The sequence below is a fragment of the Lycorma delicatula genome, chromosome 1 (genome assembly GCF_047948215.1).
Source record: "Lycorma delicatula isolate Av1 chromosome 1, ASM4794821v1, whole genome shotgun sequence".
Lineage (NCBI taxonomy): Eukaryota > Metazoa > Arthropoda > Insecta > Hemiptera > Fulgoridae > Lycorma > Lycorma delicatula.
The window spans coordinates 322,326,719-322,352,580 of record NC_134455.1 but is presented as its reverse complement, the minus strand read 5'-3'; the positions used below and the strand labels follow the sequence as shown (position 1 = coordinate 322,352,580).

The following is a 25,862-nucleotide window of genomic DNA, read 5'->3' as shown; positions in this document are numbered from 1 at the left end:
TTTAGGCACAGAATTTATAATCCTATATTAACTAACATTTTACTTAGAGAAAAGTGCAAAACTAGTTCACTTTCTTAAACTAAAGGCTATCCAGTAAAATTTTATTTAAATTTACTGTAAAATATAAAAATATAAAATTAAGAAGTAAAAAATCTGTTTAGATAATACTTTTAATAGTTTTTAATTTTCTTTTCTTACACTATGATTACTAAAATATTTACAAGCATTAATGAAAAATTGCAACTAATAAAACTGCTTTAATTGCGTTGTTTAACTAAAGAGAAACAGAAGAGGATATAGGCTAAAAATGAATCTATAGGTTTCGGAATGAAATCTGGTCAACTGATCTCTAGGGAAAGACAATTAATATTTAGTTGACCACACGAATTATTTTTTAATTCATTTTTAGGATGTACACTTTTTTAATTAATTTTTTTTTTCATGTTTGCTGTAATATTTGTTGCAGTGGTATGTAAAAAACTGTTCTATTGTGTTATTGTTAATTCAATCACTAAAAAAATTGTCCTAAAATACTTTTAAACTGTTCATAAAGAATGTTAAATGCTGGCAGTCAGTAAACAAGAGTAATTTCCTGTGCAACTCATTAACATTTATCATGTATATGTTCAGCCAAATGTTTTTTTTTTTTTTTTTTGTAGATTTCTGGGATATAGAAATTTAGAAAATCCTTACCTGATAGCTGGCTTTTGGACTTTTCTAACAAATAATTAACATGTTTTTCAAGGTAATCTTGCACCTATAACAAACAGATATTTCAAAACATAAAGCTAAGCAACAGAAATCAAAATTAACTACTGCACAAACTTGATGAATACATTGTCACTGTTTTCATAATAATAGTGAGGGACATTCAATAATTAAAGAGACAAATTGATGTAGAAATGAAACAGTTTGTAGGAGGAGTTTTGTACTTTCATGACTTTAGGTTGGCATCACTGGGATGAGCTGAGAACAGCAGACAGATAAAAATTGATTTGTTTATAACCTCAAAATTGCATTTAACAATGGCATGTCCACTTGAAGTTTCCACATTAGTTGAACAACGTTCAACAATCCATCTTTTGCTTTCTGAAAGTGAAAAACTGTCTAAAATCTTTTCTTGAATGATTTTACAGTATGCTGAAAGTTGTATGAACCGCGAAAATTTGTATAAGTGGGTAGAACAGTTTAAAAACGGTTGAACCTCAGTGACTGAACATCAACATCCTCGCTGGCCAGTTGAAGTGTCAACTCCTTTGCTTGAAACCCGCACTGACATTATTTGTGAAGACTGATGTATTACAGTTGAACATATAGAAAAAACAGTTGCAGTAAGTGTTGGTACAGTTCATAACATTATCAGTAACAAGCTCAAATACAGCAAAACATGTACAAGGTGGGTTACAAAAAAGTTAATGCAACAAAACAAGGAAACAAGACTAAAAGTGTGTACAGACTTGAAAGAACGCTATGAAAGGGAAGGTGATCCTTTTCTAAACAAGATTTTAACGTGTGATGAAACTTGGGTTCACCATTTTGAACCAGAGTCCAAAAGACAAAGCATGGAATGGAAGCACACCAGCTCACCTGTCTAAAAGAATTTCAGAACACAAGCATCAGCGGGAATAGTCATGTTGACCATCTTTTCGGATGCCCAAGGTGTCATCTTTTGTGATTATTTGGAAAATCAGTGTACAATAAACAGTGTCTACTACTCAGACATGCTGATGAAAAAAGTAAAGCCAGCAATGAAAGAAAAACATTGTGGATCTCAAAGAAATGGCGTGTCATTGGTCATTGATATATGACAATGCTTGCCCTCACACCGCCCAGCTAACCCAAGAAACCATTGAAAAAATGGGTTGGGAGATACTAATACATCCTCCCTGCAGTCCAGATTTGGCTTCCTCAGATTTTCATTTGTTTGGTCCACTCAAGGAGGCATTACGTGGAAAAAGGTTCAGCAACAAGGAGGTCAAAGAATTTGTGGGAAGTGGCTCAAACAACAAGACGAAGACTTCTTTGCGTCAGATATAAAAAAACTAGTTCATCGTTGGGACAAGTGTGTTAATATTGGTGGGGATTATGTTGAGAAGTAGTAAAAGTTTCATTTTGTAAAAATACAGTTTTTTTTCTACATCAATTTTTCTCTTTAATTATTCAATGTCCCTTGTACAATAATCCTGAAATTATTAATAATTATGAATTTAATAATCTCAAAAATACATGGTGGATATAATTTTAATCTATAAGCAAAAGATAGAGCAAAATGTACAAAACAACCAATAATCAATTTACAATCTTCTTAACTTTGGCACCAAAAGTTCTGATGGACAACGAGAAATAGTAAAAACAAAGAGCATTTAAAAAGTAAATTTTAACAAATAACCCAACTAGTTAACTTTTAAAAACATGAGCACTTTTTGTTAACTATATAAAAATTTCACTTGTTAAGGTAAATCTGTTATAATTAACAGATTAGCCTTAACAGACAGATTAACTAGTCTGTTATTCACTAACTATTATACTTGTTACTTTTTGCAAAATACTATACAACTAAAAAAAATTCTAACTCAATTTTTCAGATTTGAAGGTAAGTATACTTCACTTTACAGGAGGAGTTCAAAAAGTGCTTAATTTACAATGAAAAATAACTGATTTTAGGGAATTATAAAAATTAAATCAATTTTTTAATTCTGGTTCATGTGCTTTTTTATGTTTTAAACTGTTCTAAAAACCTGTACCAAAATTTCATTTTTTTAAAGGCCCTATTATAAGGCTTCCACCCTGTAAATAAAATAACATTCTTCTATTCCACTTACAAATACTTTAAAAATAAATTAAAATTAACAAAATGGATCAAAATGCCAATTTTCAATTAGCTGTATGAGATTCTTTTTGTAATAAATAAAAGAATTAATCATTTCTTTTGACCAGTATGAGGACGGTTTGATAGAGCAATAAGGCAGCAGGGGGAAATAACATATCATCAGAATTATGTTTCTTTAGAAGTTACAGAACTGAATAATTACATAGATAGATTAGTATATAGACTAATACACGTATTATGTAACTAATGAAATACCCAGATTAAAAAAAAAGTAAGGAAAGAAACAGATAAATGTAATATCTACTTTTGATCAAAACTTGAATAAATATATGACAAAAGATATAGATTAGATAAAGATCAGTGCATGGAAGAGCATGAATATGAGAGAGGCCAGTTTCATGTTCTCTCGTTTTAGAAAATTAGGAATATCACCTTTTCCAGCATTTGAAAATCTGGAGAAGGCAGATAATGTGGAATGGAACAAATGTTTAAAATAAAAAAAAAATGGATTTAAATATGGGAATGAAGACTCAATCTGAGTAAAAGAAGGGAAGCAATAATTCACAAATATATGAGTAACAGGAATAAGGTCCATACTCTAATTTGCCTAATATTCTACATTCTTATTCAAAAAGAGGGAGGCAATGTTAAGATTAGTCGATGACACTGTCCTTTTGGCATAAACCAAATATGTGTTCAAAGAAGTTCTGAATGGGATGGATTTATAACTGGTAGAGATATTCAGTTTAAAAATTAGAGTAAACACCAAAGTAATGAAATGACACAAAGGAGAATAATGAGGAATTAAATAATAAATAAGTGAACATAATATACCAAAAGTTACAGAAATTTTGCTATCGAGGTAGTAAAAGAATGATATTCTTAAAAATAATTATGTGGAGTGTAGAATTTTATGGTCAGTATGGAAAACAGAAAGGAAAATGACATAAGTTTTTGAAATATGAATTTACAGAAGGATGTTGGAACAGGTAAATTGATAAAATACAAAATAGTCTTTAGGTGAACATTAGAGATATAGAATAGATAGGTGGGAGGATCAAAATTAAGACATTCAAGTTTGATTAATTTGGTAATAAAGGAGTGTATTATAAAGGATAAAAATTAAAGGAAGATGAAGACTGAAATTTACAAACAGATGACCGTTACATTAATTTAGACCTGGCAGTAAAGTCTTTAATTTCACATACCTACTGTAACATTTCACTGAATAAAAGGGTGTTAACAACTGACATATTACCACCCATCTTTTTGTAAAGATTGAAAATGTGAAAACATAGGATGTAGTAAAAATATTAAAATTACTACAGAACAAAAAGCAATGGAGAATTACACCAAATCAATCAAACGGTTAATCACAAAAAACCTCTTAGGTTTTACTTTGAAAAATTTTGTCTGATACAAATGAAAATTTTAGTTTTCATATTTTAAGGTAAACTTTAATTTAATGTTCTTACAACTACTAAAGTTATCAGATTTTTAGTTTCTGAACATTCAGGCTTGAACCCAGAAACAAATTAGTATACATATTTTATGTTTAATATTTAAAATTTATCATGACAGATTTTAATAATTACTTTTTTCAATTTCGCTGTACTCATATAAGTAAAAAAATCTAATGATATTTTTATTCAACTGTATTAAAAATGAATTTTATCTTTTAAATACAGATTAAAATGTCATGCATAGAGGTACTGTCTGATTGGTAACAGGTATTTTATTTATCAATCAATTTGATTAAAATTTTGGGTGTGCAAAATATCGCAATTTTTAAAATAAAACCATTTTTCTATAGCATTATAATAAACAATAATACTCTAATAAAACTATATAATAAACTATTTCATTACTATACGGAATTATACATTTTTTCTATAAGGAGTATAAATGAAAATTTATTTTATTCAGTAAACTGATATAAATCTGGAATTACATTAATTTAGACCTGGTAGTGAAGTCTTTAATTTCCACATACCTACTGTAACGTTTCATTGAATAAATGGGTGTTAACAACTGACATGTTACCACCCATCTTCTTGTAAAGATTGAGAATTACAAATACAGGTTTATCATAAAAGAATGGTGCGGTTTCAGTAATTCATAGGAAGATTGTAGGGAAATTTATAGATGTTATATTGGTATCCCTGAAAGCCTCCAACCCAAAAGTTTATCAGCAGTTGTAACCACAACGTCAGTTCTTGTATTGTTGTTGCGGTGAGTTTAGTGAGTTACTATGTTCTTGGATAAAGACAAAGCAAAGTGTGTTTTATTAATGGCTGAATTAAAATCCGTAATTATAGTTCAGCGTGCGTTTCGACATGGATTCGGAAGAGATCAACCACACAAAAATAACATAACACGTTGGTTCAAACAATTTGAAGAAACTGGATCAGTTAAGAAACAGAAATCAACCGGCAGACCAAGTGTACCAGACGAAACGGTTGAACTAATTAGACAACCGGCAATTAGAAGTCCTGGGAAGTCCATACCCCGTCGAAGCGTCGAATTAGGTATTCCAAAATCAACAGTTCACAAAGTTTTACATAAAAAACTGAAATTACACGCTTATAAAATCCAGATACTGCAGGAATTGAAACCCGATGATGGTGTAAAACGTTACAATTTCGCTGTTGAAATGTTGGACAGAATAAGTGAAAACAAATCATTTTTAAGATGATATAATTTTTACAGACGAAGCTACATTCCATGTGAATGGATGTATTAACAGACACAATTCACGAATATGGGGCTCTGAAAACCCACACGCAATTATTGAGAACAACGCGATTCACCTAAAGTTAATGTTTGGTGTGGTGTGATGAAAAATCATGTAATAGAGCCTTTCTTCTTTGCTGAAAAAACAATTAATGAATTTGTGTATCTTGACATGTTAACCAATTATTGCTTTCCTCAGCTGGATGAACTCGAAAACAATCATCAACTTCATTTCCAACAAGATGGTGCTTCCCTGCACTTCAATGCATTGGTCACGGACGCTTTGAACAAAAAATTTGGAGATCGATGGATAGGCCAGCAAGGACCCATACTTTGGCCTCCAAGGAGTCCAGACCTGACACCTTGCGATTTTTTCTTGTGGGGATACATCAAAAGCGTTGTTTATACACAAAAAAATTCGCGACCTAAACCACTTAAAAAATAGGATTAATGAAGCAATGACAACCATTAACGAAGAAATGTTAACTAATGTTTGGAGAGAAGTTGAGTATCGTTTGGACATTTGTCGAGCGACTAAGGGCGCACATATTGAAATTTATTAATTATGTAAAATTGTTTGAGATGACAAATTTGAAAAATAAAAAACATAAACTGTAAGTAATTCTGTTTTAATTTAAACCATGTTCAAAACCGCACCATTCTTTTATAACCCTTTATTTTATAAAAATTTATTTAAAAAATTAAATTATTTACACAAATTAAAAACCAATCAATCATAGAATATTAAAAGTGTATTAAACAGTAATTTTTTTTAAGATTGACAAATTACGTGCCCGGAAAAGTTTTCATAGTTGTATAGTTTGTATTATGAGTCGAGCAGTTTTGGTAGTTTGATGAGACTGTAATGTTACATGCACAGATTTTATTAGATAACAGAACTATAGTTATATATATATATATAACTATCATATAATAACTATATATAACTACTACTATGTATAACTTTATTTTTTTGTAAATGTGAAATGACAGTTCAGGATGTTTGTTGTAAGATAAGCTAAGTAAAATCAGACATTTCAGTACGTACATTTACATATAATAAAAACAGACAATTTTAGGAAATGAAGTTTGTAAACTGGTGTATAATTTTGGTCACCATTTACTTATGTGCATAAAAATAAGGCTGATAAAAATTACTAAATAAAATCTTACACCTAGTCATAGACCTTTTCATGACACGCACTGCATGTACCCACCTCTTCTGATGCTTTATCACTAACAGAATTCATATTTATTTTTGATAAAACAACAGTGTCTATTATAAAAGGTCGTACAGTCTTTAACTTTATAGGTTCTAGTTCAAATTTCTTTTTGTGAATCTTAAGTATTCCAACATGTTTGGGCTGAGCTTCTCCTTCACATAAAGATGTTGCTACCGAACTTCCTAAAACAAAGACACATAGTGACTACCCACATAGTAGAACTAAAAAACAAAAGCTTAGTTATTAAATTTTCTGCTATTATATAATTATTTTGACGACAGTTTTTGCAACAAAATTACAATTCCAAAACAAAAAAAAACTTGGTTTGGCAAACATTTTAGATATTAAAAAAAAAAAATCAATCAAATATCATTTATAAATCTTTTATTAATACACTACTGTTTTTTCATATCACTAAGAGATATCTTAAAAATGACAACTTTTGTAGCAGAGAACAGTTTCATATAAAATAGAAATCACAATAATTGTTTTTATTGTCAAGAATATAAATTACACCTCTATGTTCTGACATGTTACACGATAAATGTTAAATATTACATTACATATGTTAAATAGTTAACATTTTATACATACACCCAAATAATACTTACACACAGTAAAATAAAAATGCACTTAAATAGTTCTACTACAGAAATAAGTTTAAACATAATAATCTGGTTATATCAGAAATATCAATGAACTCTCTGTAATTTTAGGTATAATTACTTTCCACAGAAAAACTGGTTGTAAACTGTAAGTGAGAAAAAATACTTACCTTTTTTTAAAAATGAAAATACCTACAATGAATAAATGGTTTTACTTTTCTAGTACTGGGAAAATTCATGATGGGAACTATCATTGTGCCTACATGCCTGAACTTGGTGTAATGTCTCAAAATTATACATAAATATAATTTAAGAGACACAGATACTGCAGAAGATTAGTTATTCTCATGCAAAGAAGATTGTATCATAACAACAGACAAGAAACCTTTGCTCAAGCTCCAGCATCCAAAGCATCATTTCCTCAGCTTGTCAACGACAGACAAATCATTTTAGAACTTTTTAATGCTCTAGACAAGTTCATCGCTACAACATAAGATAAATTGATGACAATGAAAACATTAAACACCATCAATAAGAAATAACAGAAGACAAGATATGGAAAACATCATTACAGAAGGAAAGAGACAAAATCAATAACCTCTTCTGGAGCTAAATCAGTCCTGGCCTCAGGAATTAAGAAATCAGAGGCAAAGATTCAATATATGATGGTTGAACTCAGTTCTATCTTGGTGGCAAAACGTGTGTATATATTTCTACTTAATATGCACTCAATCCCACTTAATATGCTCTCTGTTTAGTATTTGATATAGAAATTTAACTGTTAAATAAGGCTGTTTAGCTATTTATTCATTAAAATAAGATTAAACATGACTCACTGGAAGTTTGTCGTAAATTTCCCCCTAAACAAACCCTCAGATAATCATTCATCATAACGGTGGATATGAATCACACAATTCAGTTCAGTACTGTATGTGAATTTGAACTGACGTGATGTGTGATCCGCTTGTTATTTTCTTGAATATAAACTGTGAATTATTAGGTTTCCTACAGTAAAAATTTCTTGTTTTGAAGCTACATCATACCAAACTTGAAAATTATTAGAAACAAATTTTAATATAATTATATATTAACAAAAAAAATCTGTCAACTTTTGTTTTTAAATTATTTTTTGTTATTTAAATAGCACATTAAGATACAAAAACACTGACACCAAGTTCATGTCAATAACTTATTTCAAAGTAATTTTACAACATTTTTACAAAAAGCTTGTATAATACACTATTTAACCTGTCTTTTTCAGCCATTAACTGCATTTCTCAACTTCTCCAAAAATAAAGTGGTCCCTAAATTGGGTAAAAATTGTTAATCAAATGCTGTTATAATGGTGTGACAAAATTTACTAGTCCCTATGGTAGATTAACCACTACAGTAATATACCCTTTCCTACCAAATACAATACATCAATAGAGGAAATGACAGTTAAAATCATTAGCTAACACATACTGTAATACTAACATAAATATTTCATTAATTGGATTAATATACATAAAGGCTAGAAGAAAATATCACACAACAGATTCTTTTTTTTTATAGCATTTACTTACAAGAGTGTTGGATGGGTGAACAGTATACGTTTGCAATAGAAGCATTCTAAAAAAATTTACATAGTTTACTGCTGCAAAACAGTGTAAACTGTTAGGCAGTGTTGCTTCACTATCCATCAGAATGACGTGATACCACCATGAAGAATTTTTAAAGAACTGCTTTAGCATTGATGAGAAGTCTCCTGATACACTCTGCCCATTATCATTCAGTCTAACTTAGTTTGCTTAACACCAGTATCTAAAGGATTCTTCATAAAGACTTACACATGTATCCATACTAAATTCAAGTAGTAAAAGTAGTTGCTCATCAAGTTAATTTTATGATGTTTTGCCACCAATTTTTGAAAAATATAAACATTAAGGGAAGATGTTATTCACAATATGATAGTGAATGATGAATCACATTTTGACTTAAGTGAATACACAGAACTTCCAGTATTGAACAACAAACAACCACAATCTTTTCTAAAGTAGAAGAGAAAGCTGAAATCAATAGAGACAATTGGTGACAAAAGGACAACTATTGACATAGCTACGCAATCAATTAATACCTCCAAGATTGTCAGTACGTATGAGGTCTGGAAAATAACCAAACATTTTTAATTTCTCACCAACGAAGATATTTAGTGACACAAGTCACTAAAGTTAGTTAGCAGGATTGTGTTCTGCATAACCTCCTTTGTAACCAAATGTTCTTTAATTGTTTATATTTCATTAGTTTTTGTGTTATTGTTATTTGAGTGCAGTATGTTAGTATTAATAGCGCGATTTTTTGATGATTGAACTTTTGTCTCAATGTCATAACCGTAAACCCAGCTTTCGTCTCTCATTATGATACTTTATTAAGTATCAAATCCACACACTTTTCAAGTACCTTAAATGCAAACCTTGTTGATTAATATAAAAAAAGATAAGTTGACACAAGGGTGAAAACAGGACAGAGCAGCTAAGTTGAATAACAGCAACCCACCGGGTTGGTATAGTGGTGAACATGTCTTTGCAAATCAGCTGATTTTGAAGTTGAGAGTTCCAACATTCAAATCCTAGTAAAAGCAGTCTTCTATACGGATTACGGATACTTCTATACGGATTTGAATGCTAGATCATGGACACCGATGTTCTTTGGTAGTTTGTTTCAATTAACCACTCATCTCAGAAATGGTCAACCTGAGACTGTACAAGACTACACTTCACTTACACTCACATATATCATCCTCATTCATCGCCTGAAGTAATACCTGACTGTGATTCTTGGAGGCTAAACAGGAAAAAAAATAGTGAATAACAGTAATTACTGAAAATGATTACCAAGGAAATTGAAAACTTTTCAAAGTAAGTTATTAAAAACATTTTACTGATAAAATCTGGTCGAGTGTTTTAATTTTTAATTTTCATTGCTAATCATGGAAAATACATAATGTAGTTCTTATATTTTAATTATTTGACTGCATCAAATACCCCATGGCCATCTGATTGTGAAAGGACTACAGAGTCCATACCTCAATTCTTTAGAATACAAAACAGGTAAGCTATTTTATCATTTCTAAAGTAGTTATTAAATAAATACACTTTCATTTTATCAGGCTTAACTGAACAGTTGTGATAGAAATTACCAGTAGAAATTCTCTGTATATATACATAGATTACATTACATACATGCTTTTTTCCCCGTTTAGCTTCTGGAACCACTGTAAGGAATTACTACTTCAGATGATGAATAATGATATGTATGAATGTAAATGAAGTGTAGTCTTGTACAGTGTCAGGTCGACCATTCCTGAGATGTGTAGTTAACTGAAACCCAATCACCAAAGACCACCAGTATCCAAGATATAGAAATCAAATCCATATAAAAGTAACTGCATTTACTACGATTTGAACCTGACTTCAAAGTCAGCTGATTTGCGATGACAAGTTCACCACTAAACCAACCTGGTGGGTTACTTACATACACACATACTGTACAGGCATATCTGCAGTCATTACACTTAATTTTATTAATATTCACTTTTTAATTAATAACCTCCCAAACTATCTCAGATTTACCAAACTATAGTAATATGGAATAGTTAAAAGTAAAACAAACCTGGCTGAATAACACTGAAATTCTGAATAGGATTGATTTCAGGTCTAATTCTACATTCATGTTCATGACCCCATATAACAACATCAAGAAATTTTGGAAGAGCATCTTCTGGTATTGTATTATTTATTCCTCTATTAGCACGATTTTGATGAAGAACAAATATATTAAACCATTCGTCAGTAGCTTCTTTTGGTTGATACAACTGAACCTAAAAAAATTGCAAGCCTTTAGATTTATTTTAATTTTATGACACATACTTTCAAATACATAACCATCTAGTTCCATAAAATTATGAATCATGAGCATAGCCATTATTGCAAGAAACCTTTCCCATGACACGGAATATTCAATTCCTGCCTTCTCTATACCACATCCCCTAAGTAGTTCTCTCTTTTTATGCCAACTGATAATTTTTAATCATCTTTTTTTTCATTGTAACCATCTTATATTCTTATTCTTCTCATGTTCATTTTTTTCCATTACCTTTAAGAAGAGTATCACTTTTCACATCCTCAAGCTACCTTTATATACATTGTAAAGAAATCAAGTCCAGATCTTTAAGAATCCATATTTTTTTATCTTACTCATTTTCCCTTTTCTGTAATATTTTTTTTCAAAATCTCACATTTTTCTCCCTGCAATCTACTCTACTCATCACCCATTATAACTGGTCAATAATAATACTTAATTAATTATCATTTAAGCCCTTCTCAATCTCTGTTAACCTTGAGTAGAATGTCTACTGCACTGAAAAAAACTTTCCACCTTTCCAAACTTCTTGCAAATTTCCTAATCAACCCTTCTATTGCCTATGTCTGTTTGAAGTAAATAAATTTCTCTTCTCCTACTGACCTGAATGACAACCTGCATCATGCATGTAGATCTAGATTGTTATTGAACTTTTTAATAATTAAAAATACACCATAATTATCCATATATAAATTGAGGATATAAGTTAAAAAAATTAAAAAGCATTGGTCACATCCTTTTCAATTCAAGAAATTAAAATTATTTATTGCTTAACAAGTTTCTTAATAACAATCTAGCCTAGTCTCATTCAAAAATTGAAGAAAAAAATTGTCTGAAACTGCTATGTTTTTATCTTACTACTTCTATTTATGTACAAAGTGTATAAGTACCATTTATAATGAAGCAAATCTGATAAAGTACATACCACATACCTGAGATATGAGTATCATTCATGTAATTTAGTAGTAAATCAGATAGATTATTAAGTAAAATGAGTAAATACAGCAAACAAAGAAATTATGTTAATGTAATAATATGATAAACGAATGAAATTATGAGGTGAAACAACTGGTAATAACTTCTCTTGAATAACCATGTAGATTACATGACTGGAAATCAATTGATGACACCATTGCATAATGGACTGAATGGAATTTCATAAAATATTTCATACTGTTTAAAAAAAATTAAAGAGTTTTAAAGTTACAAAAGAAAAACATTAGTTAAATGATAAGAATAGAGAAACATGGAACTTGTAGGCAATCTTTTAAATTATTATAATAGACAGTTTCTTCATTATTTATTTATGAAATAGTAATTAATTCTAGACATACATATTTCAAAAGAAGTTTATGCTTGTAAGTAAAATAAGAAATGAAACAAGTAGAGCATAGTAGGCATCCATAGAACATTAATTAAAAAAATAAACTTTCTTATATAATTTTAACTGACTTCAAGTAGATAAATAACTGTCATGTATTTCTGGGACTAAACTTTATTGACAAATTACCGAATGACTTAAACCCATGAAAAAAAAATTATCTAAAAAAAATATTAATTATTTTTATATAAAAAGAAGAGTTATACTATTGAAAAATACCTTCCCAATAGTAGATAATTTAGATAGAGTATTCACCCCATAATCAGTACAGTTAAAAAACCAACAAACCTTTCTGTCTCTAAAAAGCCTTGAAAGCCTTTCATCTTTAATATAACTAAGTCCATAAAGAGCAAGTTTTGTTACTCCCTTCCTCATTAACAATGGTGAAATTGATATCTGTTTTAGGTCTGTCCATTTACCAAAGTAATTAACAAGTCCTGATACACTAAGCAAATCCAATGAACTTAATCTTTTAAAACCTGAAAAAAAATTAATAAAAAAAAAAAATCATTGAAGTGAATCTTTAATACTAATAAAACTCAGTAAATTAATTTGATATGGTCAATAAAATTCAATATTAATTAAATACAATAAATATATTTAACATTATATTAGTCTTTTCATTAAAATTATTTTGTAAACAAGTTCCAGTAAGGTAATTAACAATTAATAAAGACTACAATATTTATATACAATGGGGCCCACGAAGAGGTATAAGCTTTTATACCTCACCCATTCTCCCAACAATTCTATTTAAACTTAACAGACCTTTTAACAAAGGTTCTAAAAATTTTCTGTAAAAATGTCAACCTTCTAGGATTTATAAAACTTAACTCTCCTATCTGGATCATCTACCAAAAGATTATGAACCAGGTAGCTTCTAAAAAATTTTACTTTTATTACTTTTTGTTATTCTTTGGACAGTCAATTTTTGCACACTAGTATCTAAAGAAATCTTTCTCACTGAATTAGTTTTACCTGGAGGTCACAGTAATGATACGCACACTATTTCCTCTTTTCCTTCATCAGTATATGCTTACTACTTACTTTTTTCTCTTTTTTTTCATGTTAACTGCTTTAGAAGAGATATTTGCTTCATCAGAACATGTAAAATTGTATATGTTAAGATAAAAAACATATCTTGAAAAATTAAAATGTAGAGTGATGTGTAACTATTTCAGTCACTGATAAAAAATGAATTATCCTGCTACTACAATCTTGCTATTGGTACCAGGGTAATTCAAAAAGTCCTTAGAAAATCAGAGATGACACTCGTAGTATCGAAAATGGTTTACTTTTAGTATGCGTCATTTGTCGCTAGAGTGCAGTTAAAGTTTCAGCTGTACCCATCACGTGGTTTCATTGTCATAGTTGATTGAAGCAAAAAGCTATTGTTTGTTTAGAAAAATGAAAAAGTGAGTTTAGGGTGGTGATTAAACACTTAACATTGGCTGAGTTGGATGAAGTTCATGGCACATCTGCTCTTGTGTTTGCAACTGTTTAAAATTGGGTAAATGAGTTTAAACGTGGCTGTACAGCCACAAAAGATGAAATTTTTGGGATTCATTTGGGATGTCCAGTGGAAGTGACCACCCCCAAAATTCACAATATGGTTTTGAGTGATCGACGAATCAAAGTGCATGAAATAGTTGAGGTTACAGGCATATTGCAAGGTACAGTGTTTTCAGTTTTACACGAAAAAGAGGGTATGAAAAAAAATTTCAGCAAAATGGGTGCCACGTTTGTTCTCAGCGGAGAATAAACGCAATCACTGATCAACTCTGAGGCTGTCCTGGTGCTTTTCCATTGCAATCCTGATGAGTTTCTGCATTGATACATAACTGTGGACAAAACATGGATACACTACTACATTCCAGAGACAAAGGAACAGTCAAAACAGTGGGTTTTTAAAGGCCAATGGGCTCCGAAGAAGGCGAAGATAATGAAATCAGTTGGCAAGGTGATGGCCATGGTTTTTTGAGATGCACGCAGTGTCATCTACACTGATTACTTGGAAAAAGGACAAACATTAACTGAAGAGTATTACATGTCGTTATTGCACAAGTTGAGTGAAGAAATCAAGAAAAAACATCCTCGTCAAGACAATGCACGGGTGCACACCTGTGCAGTTTCAATGACCAAAATTATGGACTTAAAGCTTGAATTATTACAACATCCACCATATTCACTGGATTTGGCTCCCAGTAGATTTTTTTATTTCCAAAGTCGAAAAAATGGTTCAGCCGCAACGGTTCACATCAAATGAGGAGGGCATCGCCCAAACAGATGCTTATTTTGAGAACCTTCTGAAATCCTACTTTTTGGATGGCTTAAAAAAGTTAGAGAAACGCTTGGAAAGTGTATACAGTTAAAAGGAGATTATGTTGAAAAGTAAAAATAATCCACACAAAATAATTTGTTTTTCTATCTATTTCTAAGGACTTACTGAACGACCCTTGTATTATAATTTAAATATTTTTAAATTCCAAATCTGAAAATTTTAATTAAGAATGCTATTTAAAATCCAATCATGTTAAAACTTTACTAGTTCACAAATTATATTTTTGTGAAGTTTTATATGTAATTTCTCAAATCAAAGTGATTTAAATCTATTATTACTAATATGAGGGTGAATCAAATATAAACGGAAATTTGTTTAATAAATTTATTAATTAATAATATGTACAATTCATACCTTCATTTCTCTGTATAGTCTCCTGCACGATATACACACTTTTTCCAACGATTAGGAAGCTTGAAAATTCCTTGTTCATAAAAAGTTTGAGGACAAGTCATCAACCAATTGTACACGTGCTCCATGACATTTTCATTGTTTTCAAATCGTTTCCCTCCAAGAGATTCTTTCAAAGATGCAAACAAAAAATAGTCACAAGGGGGCAAATATAGACTGTGGAGAGAGTGGTCAAGAGTTTCCCAGTGCATTTTTTCCAATTTATCCCTTGCCACAATCCCAGTGTGCAGCCTGGAGTTATCATGGAGAAGGATGACATCTCTGATGGGCATAACCCGTCGTTTGTTTTGGTAGGCAGCTTTTGTTGACTGTAGCTGGCAATAGTAAGCTGCATTTACCATTTGTTGATTGTGGAGAAAATCAATGAGTAAAACTTCCCTTGAGTAAAAATAAATCATTGCAACAACTTTTCCGGCCGACAGACGGGTTTTGGCCTTCACTGAGCAGCCCTCATCCTATCTTCGCTACACCTTATTCGCCATTTTTGACTCTGAAGTGTAATGATGGACCCAAGTCTCATCACATGTGATGATACATTTCAAAAAATCGTCCCCTTCTTGCCAAAATCAATTCAGAAATCTCTCAAAGATCTCCAACTTGACTTGTTATTGATTTTCGGTCAACAACCTCAAAACCCATGCAGCATTAATTTTTCTAAAGCCAAGATGATCAGTGATAATGAATTGAGCACTTCCACAGCTGATACCCACTTCTGAGGTGATTTCTTTAATAGTGAACAAGCAACCATCTTCGATAAGCTCTCTAATGACATGGATGTTGTCAGCTGTGAGACCTGACCCTGAATGTCAATCATGACTTTCGTTTTCTACACTTTCTCGCTCATCCTTAAATTGTCTGGCCCACGTATACACTCAGTTCTGGGACAGTGTAGTGTCCCCAAATTGCACCTTTAAAAGAGTTAAATTTTCCATGGGTTTAACATCTTCATAAGTTAAAAACTTTATGATTATACGTTGAGCAACAGACAACAGAACCTCTTGTTCACTTATGGCTGAACTGACGACAAGACAGAGTGAAGGAGCTAACCAAGCTGGTTCCTCCTCCCTAAACACCAAACATTAACCCCCCACTCCACCATCCAGCTAAGAATTGCTTGCTGTGTAGAATAACAAAATTACTGTTTAAATTTGATTCACCCTCTTATCTAATTAGTATGTAATCTATATTTGAAAATATATTTTTATTCTCTCTAATTAGATCAGTGTAATTAAATTTATGTTTATTATTTATATGTTTATAAATATTCTTTAGGGTGGTTTTTGGATTTCTGACACCATATAGAATTTTGAATAATTTTGCTCTAAGTATTCTATTTTATACACTCCTGATTTGTTATAGATATTACAATTAGAATTTATTAATTTATTACCAAATTCCTTTAGGCATTTAAATATTACAAAAAGGACCTGCAGAGGGTAAAATACCTGTATATAGGTTGATCCTATAATTAAAAAAAATCTATATATTTTACACAAATTGTGAAGTATAACTAACTCAGTTAAAACAGTACATAAATAAAATATACAAAAAATTAATGTTTTAGTATATAAAAACATCATAAAAGAAACGATCATAACAAAGAAAAAATTACAGAATCCATTTCATACATCCTTTAAACAATATCTATCTTTTTGATTTGCTCTTTCAATTTTCGTTTTAACATTTTTTTACTAACATCAAGATCCTTAAATTTATTTTGCAAATTCATTAAAATATTTTATAGAGAAGTAGACAAAGCTTCTTTGTCCAATTGTTAGCAGGTGTTTTGTAACTTAATACTTTTAAAACAAGTTATAATAAACAAGTGGATTCTGAATAAACTCATTTTTTAGTTCATTATATAGGTACAAAATAGAATTCACAACAAAAATCATCATTGGACAACATTATATGATAGATCATTGGACATCAGGCATGATGTCCAATGATCTGTCTGGATCCTGTTACCTGAATTCAATTATTTTAATAGTACTATTTTGTAGCCTGTTCAAAAGATGAAATGAAGACCCATAAAGACCACCCCATCCAATAATATTATACACTGCCATACTGTGAAAAAGACCATAGTATACTTGTAACATCTGCCTTCTCGATAATACTTGTTTCAACCTGTAGAAAACATAAACTAGGTATTTGGTTTTTTAACTATGTTGTTCACGTGCACATCCCACTTTACATTACAGTCATATGTCACTCCTAGATATTTACTAGTTTTGACTCTCTTGAGGTGCTGACCATTGATCATGATATCTATGTTATCTGATATAGAATCTCTGTAATTGCCAAAAGTAATGAACACTGATTTTTTTTATATTAAGTATAAGGTTGTTTTGATATAAGTATGAGAAAATAGAATCAAGCTTAGCAGGCATTGAATCTGCCACTTCAGTCCATGTATGTCCATTCGCTGGTATGACTGTGTCCTCAACATATGTAATTAGACCCTTCTGTAGAGTTAACAAGTCATTTATATAGAGAATGAATAAAAATGGCCCTAAAATTGAGCTCTGCGGCACTCCAACATTCATCTTAACTGGCTGACTTTAAGTACCATTAACCTTAACAACTTGAGTTCATCACATGTATATACATAATTCCCTTGAGAAGCCACACAACACTTCAAACAGTTTTCCCACTCTTCATAGCAGTGTTGCGATTCAAAAACCGGAATATCCTTCAGATGGTCAGTTACATTTTTTTAATGTTTTCTACTGTTCCAAAATGGTATCCTTTGAGGTGCTTTTTAAAGTAGGGAACAGGCAAAAGTCGCAGGGATTCAAGTCAGATGAATAAGGTAGTAAAAGAAATACAGGAATTTTTTTTCTGCTAAAAACTCATTAATTAAGAGTGCAGTGTGATGACAAGGTGCATTGCCATGATGCAGCATCATGAATCAAATCAAAACCATGCTAATTTGTTTCTTCGATAGTAATGGCATTGTCCATAAGGAGTTTTTGCCTGCAGAACAAACTGTAAATCAAAATATTTACCAAGAAATTCTTGAAAGACTGCAGAAAAGAGTTACCCGCTTGAGACCAGTATATCGAAATGTTATAGAGAAATTCTTGAAAGACTGCGAAAAAGAGTTACCCGCTTGAGACCAGCAAGTGGGTGGTACAAGCATATATATAATATACAAACTATGCATTCGAAAAGTAACTTGCATGCTAGGAATATATTACATGCACTGCAAATGTTTTCAACAAAGGTTAGAAATTCTGTGTTGTGTACAGTTTCCTTCCACTAGCCAGTCAGGGGGATAACTTGTGACCTTTTTCATAGTTGAATGATTAAGACTGTCTTTCCATATGGACTTGAACAGTGTTAACTTTAGAACAGTGAATATCTCTCACTGAATACATCTTCCATGAGCATGGTGAATACACAATATTAGTGAGACCAGCTTTCCATTAGATTTTCAGGTATACATTTCCTTAATTGATGGGATCAGTAAAGGAGACTATGAGCAAAATAGTAGACCATCATACTCTATGAAGAAAAACTGCAAAACATATCAGCTGTTATGCAAAATAGTCCCAAAAAGTCCATGCAAAAGTTGACCCAACAGAAAAACATCAACGTTGCAACTGCACACAAGTGAGTTTGTACAAAACTTAGTCTTAGTCCACATAAAGTGTAAGCAGTTCAAAAATTGGCTACAGACTGAAAAGCGAATTCAATACTGTGAATGGATGGTTTCAACAACCTCTAATGAACAACTCTGACAATATTTTTGACTGTTTTCTATAGCGATGAGGCACAGTTCCATTTATCTGACTATGTCCACGCCAGAGCACACATTTATGGACTGCCAACAATCCATATACCATACATGAAATTTCTTTACAAAGTTTATCATAACCAGTCGGTCCAAATTCTTTGCAGAAACAATTAATTCAACTCATTGTTACAAAATCAATCACCAGTTCTTGGGAGAGCTAACCTAGAATGAAATTAATAATGTTTGGATTCAAAAAGATGGTGGAATAGTGTATACAGCCAAACAGTCCATGAAGTAACTGCAATAAGTTTTTGGATATTAAATTACTTCTACGGGCCTGTGGCATCTCATTCTCTTAACTTAGACCCACCAGGTTTTTACTTCTGGGGTTATGAAAAAAGTAATGTTTAACAAGAAAACCCCCATAACCTACAGGAACTTCAAACAGCTATTCATAATTTTACCAAGAGCATTCCACATGAATATACTGGAAGAGTCTTCGAGAACAAGAAGAAACTCATGTAGGTATGTCTGGATGTTGATGGCGACTGTTTCCATAAATTGCTGTAAGTCAATCTTAACATATCATTGTACTAGTGTATAAAAGGTATACAGTTACTTTTCAAAAGCATTATGTATATATAATCAGAGACCAAAATTAAGGAAAAAATTTGATTATTTGACTTGAAAAATTGAATAAAACAGGTCTGAGAACTATATTTCTAATAGTTTGTGAGAAAATTATCCCTACGCCCAAAAAGAATGGAATAAAGGATAAAAACTTCTTTTTTTTTTAGATTTGTAGTAAATTAAACTGTTAATAAAAAAACAAATATCTAAAAAAATTTGTGCTGATTTTATTTTAATAATTAAACTCTGTAGATATTTTGTTAGAAATTTTAACTAGTTCAATAGCAACAATTTAACAACTTTAATTTACAGAAAAACTAGAAAAATTATTTTTTTTAAATTCCAATTATTTGGGCTTTTCTCAGAAACCACAAGAGATTGTGTTTTATTCAACATTTCAGGTCAAAAACAAATAAAACCACCAGTCCTTAATTTAGAGCCCAAGAATTTCAGCATGGATTTATTTTACCATTGAAACAAAATATTTTGTTAACTGTAACTTGAGAGCAAAGTATTTCTGAACATATGTTTATAGAAACCTTTTTTGATTATATAAATGTCTCAAATCACCTGCCTAAAATGCTGCTGTCATTTTGCGTCACCCTACATACATAATTTACAAATGCAAACATATATACGTTTCTGAAGATCTTATAAATACCACCAAATTTAACTTTATATTTTTAACCAAATGAACTTATCTAAGCAGTACAATTTAAAGATATTCTTACTTAAATGATTCATTCTTATTTACACTTAAAACAATTCTTGAGATACCATCATAAGAAATGCTACATTTAAAAAAATTCTTGAATCAATAAAGACCTTAAAGTTTAAATGTAACTGAATCAAGTTATATGGCGTTATTATAAACAGTGCAGGCAACATGATATAATCTAGCATACCTCTGATAATTTAAACAAAATTTTCCCTAACAGTCTGCCTGTTATACTCATAATTTTAATTTTTGTGTTGATAGATGTAATATTTTTTTTAGTTTGTTCTAATTTAATAATCTCATTTTTATTTACTGCTTAAGAAAAATGGAAAGTAGAGTATGTTATGTGGGGTTTGAAGTTAGAAAGGAAAAGCTTGAGTACAGATTGTTAGGGCACATGGATAAGATTTACACAAAGCTTGTAGGCTGTTTAGCAAGGATTATCTCTGATGACAGAAATGAGAGCATTGTAACTAAAAATAAATACAGGGAAAATGTTAGCATGGAAACAACATTCATTGTTACAGACAGCTGACATCTTGGCAAGAATCAAATAGCAGATCTTTAAGTCAATGATTGAGAACTGTATGACATAAAGTAGAAGTATTGAGATCAGATTGAAAACTGTGTCAGAAGCTGTTGGCAATGGAAATGATGTTGGAGGTGGTGTTGTAAACAAAATCTCACAGATAGTATACAATGAAGAAATTTTTGGGAAGGATGATGAAGAGGAGTGCAGGTGTAGTTGAGGAAAATAGGTTTAATGTATATGAGATGCATGAGCCTAAGCCAATTACCAGTGAAAGTAATTTTTTTTTTTTTCTTTTTAGTGCGAAAAACGGTTGAACGTTATCATCGCCCGGATTTTTATTTTATTATTTTTTTTTTTAAGAAAAAATAAATAAATAAAAGTAATTAAAGCTGTTAGATAACATTGAAACTTAAAACTACTATCACAGGAAACAAAATCCGGAATGGGTGTAAAAGGTCCATTCTCGGATAACAAAAACACTAACATGTAACTTAAAACTACATTAAAAACTAACATATTAGAAATAAATAAAACTTAAAATTAAAAAAAGAGATAAAACTTAAAACTATTATGTTTAAAGTCTTACAACTAATATCACAGACGAATTTGTAAAACATAAAAAAAAAAAAAAATGAATATATATATATATATAAAATTTGACAAATTCCGATAGGGAGTGTAAAAGGCTCGCTACTCGGATAACAAAAACAATACATAGGACTAAAGTAATTAAATTTTTATGTTACGTTAAATTTTTTATATTAACCCTATACTACACAAAAACAGAAACATCCATTTAAAACCTCTTTATCATTACACAAGATACCACGGATGTTTCTGGATAGTTTAAATTTACGACGCAATGCCGCATAACATATGCAGTCCACAAGTATGTGGCGCACAGTCACACGGCAGTTGCATCGTACGCATAGAGGTGCTTGTCCTCTTGTCAACAGGTACTCGTGTGTGACCCTCGTGTGTCCTATCCGCAATCGACAGAGAACTACTACCTCACGCCAGGGTTTTCTGTATAACGAGTCCCATGGTAACACAGAATCTTTAATCTGATGGAGTTTATTATCAACGGTAGCCGTCCAGTCACCTTGCCACCTTGCTCTTAGTGATTGTTTTACATAGTTAATAAAATCAGAAGTAGCAGCCTCCTTTCAGGGTGAAAGGAGGCTGGTTACATGCTTCTTTGGCAGCGGAATCTGGATGTTCATTACCTAGAATCCCTACGTGGCTAGGGACCCAGCAAAAACTTACTTCTGTGTTGCGATTATTCAACTCAGCGATTGCGTTGTACATTTCAATGACGATAGGATGTTTGGAATAAACGTTTTTTAAGGCTTGGAGAGCATTACACGAGTCACTGCAAATAAGAATTTTTCTATATTTAGGGTTAATGATGTTTAGAGCCTTATTTATAGCGTATAGTTCAGCGGTAAACACACTCGTAATACCAGGTAGACCAAACATATAAGTTCTTTCATTGACAACAAATGCACAGCCAACTGTATCGTTTTGTTTCGATCCATCAGTGTATACAACCGCGTCTGGTTTCATCTTGGAGAGAACACACTGAAACATTTGCTGGAAGACAATAGGTAGTGTTGATTGTTTATTGTATGTCGTAAGGTCAAAAGTAAAATTTATAAGGTTTATTCCCCACGGAGGATATGAGCAAGGATACGTAGGAAAGAATGATAGTGTGTCAACATTTATATGCTGCAGCAAACGCCGAATACGGACACCTACAGGTGCAGTACGACGTGGATGGTCCTCATATTTTCCTAGATTAGGATTTCTAAAGACTGAGTCAAGAGCCGGGTGATTTGGCTGTCCTCTGAGACGAGCAAAATATGATAATAAAAGCTGGTCTCGTCTATCCCAAAGTGATGGTTCACCACAGTCTACAAGTAAGCTTGCGACAGGACTTGATCTAAACGCGCCTGTCGCAACCCGAAGGAAAGCATGATGTACACTATCCAGCATTTTAAGCACGGTTTGACGAGCTGAAGAGTAGGCGACACAACCATAATCTAAACGGGAGCGAACAAAGGAATAGTAAAAACGTATCGTACATGACCTATCGGCTCCCCAGTTGGTGTTAGTAAGGACTCGCATCATATCTAGAAGTTTGGAACATTTTGTTTTCAATTCTTTTAAATGTTTGACCCAAGTAAGACGGCTATCAAAAAATAAACCTAAAAACTTGACGAAAGTAGAGATAGTAATAGTCTCTCCGTTCAGAAATATTTGCGGAATAGAATGATTTCGTAGCCGAGGAAAAACTTCACATTTTGTTTTTTCGGATGAAAATGTGAAACCAGTAATCCTGGACCAAGCTTCAAGGTGAGATATAGTGTTCTGCAGTAGTCTCTCTGCTGTAGGTGCTGAACGGCTTGCAATGTAGATAGCAAAGTCGTCAGCAAATAGAGAGCATGAAACAGGAGCCTGCACACATTTGGTAATATCGTTTATGGCTACAGAAAATAAGGTGGCACTTAATACACTACCTTGGGGCACTCCATTCTCCAAGATGACACTATCTGAGAGCGAATCATCCACACGAACACGAGCCGTTCGGTGATTTAAGAATCCCCGGAAAAAAGCAAGCATATTGCCCTTGATTCCCCATTCTTTGAGTGTTAAGAATACCACGTCGCCAGGCTGTGTCATACGCCTTTTTTATATCGAAGAAGTTAGCGACGAGGTGCTGCCGATTTAGGAAAGCGTTTTGTATGGCTGTTTCCAGTGACACTAAATGGTCAATAGAAGATCGTCCTTGTCGAAAACCACACTGTTCTGGAGATAAAAAGCCATGTTTCTCCAAGTACCATGTAAGTCTGCGGTTTACTATTCTCTCCATTATTTTACACAAAACGCTTGTTAATGAAATAGGGCGGTAGCATGAGGGGTTCGTTTGGTCTTTACCAGGTTTTAGTACTGGTATAATAAATGCTTCTGACCAGCCGGGTGGGAAGACTTGTTCGGAGAATAAACCGTTGAAAATATTCAAAAGTTGTTGTAGTGCCGAGTTAGGAAGGTGTGAAGCATGGAAAGGCGAATGTTGTCCGGTCCTGGGAAAGTGTCCCGTGAGTTTTTAAGTGCATGTAACAATTATTTAAATACGAATGGAGTGTTTAATTCACCAACCGAATCACCAATGTTTAACGATAATACTTCTATTTGTATCTTGTAACGTTGAAAATCGTTATTATATGATGAGGTGAGAGACACCGAGCGGAAAGATTTTGCTAGACTATTTGCCACTTCCGAGGATGATGAAAGGAGTTCTCCTTCATCAATAAGACCAAGAATAGATTGTTTCGGTGATCCGAAAATTGCACGAATTTTCTTCCATACAGTAGACGTGGGAGTAGTGCGTGAGATAGTGCTCACGTATTCCGTCCATGAATTCCTCTTAGCGTCCAAGAATACTCGACGGCACACCGCTCTAGCCCTGCGGTATAAATTTAGATGTTCTGTTGTAGGCCTACAATTAAATTTTCGTAGTGCCTGTTGTCGATTCCTAATAGCATATTTGCAATCATCGTTCCACCATGGAACGAAAGGACGTCTAGAATTACCCGATGTTTGTGGGATATATCTGTTGGCATTCTCAAGTATCATGGACGTAAAAGAAGATTATTGGTCGAGGATGTTCGCTTCATCGTCATACTGAGATTGGAATGCTTTATGGTGTCCGTTCCAATCTGCCTTTTCAACAATCCATCTCCGTGGCCTTCTTTTAATCTCGCAGTTTACACCGAAACCAATAATAATTGGTCTATGATCACTGCCGTGAAAGTCATCACAAACAGACCAATTAAAATGAGTGAGCACATTCGGTGAGCATATGGAGAGATCAAGGTTAGATACAGTACCAGTTGATAAGGACATGAATGTGGGTGATCCATTATTAAGTAGGCAAAGGTCAAAGTCTTGTCTCAATCTGTTTATCATATTTCCACGAGTGGAGCAGAAGGTTGAGCCCCAGGAAATATGATGGGCATTGAAGTCTCCTACTTTTAACGATGGAGATGGTATTTGCGTGAGGAGATTTGAGACATCTAAAGCACTGAACTCAGTGTTCGGTGAGAGATACAGATTGCAGATATGCAATTTGAAGGGAATAGAGACCTTTACTGCAATAGCAGGAATGACAGTGGTTAGTTGAATTCTTGTAGCAGACACCCCATTCTTCATGAAAATCGCTACTCCACCACTCTCCCTACTGTCTACTAGGCAGTCGTATCTCTCACAGAAGTATCCTCTGAGTGTAATTGGGTCATGTTGTAGAAGGTGAGTTTCTTGGAAACATATGATTAGTGGATCATGTGCGTGCGCTAGTACTCTAATATCTTCAATGCGGGACCGAATACCTCTAACATTCCACTGAATAATGTTCAGAAGTGTAAAAAAATAAATAAAAAAATTAAGTTTCGGAAATTATATAAAAATTAGTTGTAGGTGATTCGGTTTTTCTTTTTTGTATTTTTTATTTTAAAGAACTCCCGATGCCCTAGGGTCGGGTGGTTCTTCAACCATATCCTCCAGTAAATGAGGTGATGGTGGAGGAGATTTATTTGAATGGGATGCTGCAGTTAACATCCCAGAGGTGGTGGTTATGTGGGTTCCCTTTACGGGGAGCTTATTAGGTGGCTTACTGCCAGCTGTGATAGTCGCTACTCGTGCCGGTACGACTTTGGGAGCAGGAACTTTCGTGTGTATCACACTGTTGGATTCACTAACTGCGCCGAAAGACGTTTTCTTCATCTTTGTCAGCTCTGAGATAGTGGCTGTAAGTGAA

At 32.4% G+C, this 25,862-nt stretch overlaps 1 protein-coding gene across 1 annotated transcript in view; it reads right to left on the bottom strand.

Annotated features, from left to right (window-relative positions):
- The window catches only part of mre11 (double strand break repair nuclease mre11), a 70,180-nt gene that overhangs the window by 31,871 nt on the left and 12,447 nt on the right, over window positions 1–25,862 (bottom strand). The window contains exons 4-7 of the mRNA XM_075382007.1: window positions 12,961–13,151; window positions 11,043–11,250; window positions 6,781–6,968; window positions 694–757 (exon numbers count right to left, since the gene is read on the bottom strand). Of these exons, the coding sequence (XP_075238122.1) occupies window positions 694–757; window positions 6,781–6,968; window positions 11,043–11,250; window positions 12,961–13,151 (651 nt within the window). The remainder of the gene's footprint in view (window positions 1–693; window positions 758–6,780; window positions 6,969–11,042; window positions 11,251–12,960; window positions 13,152–25,862) is intronic.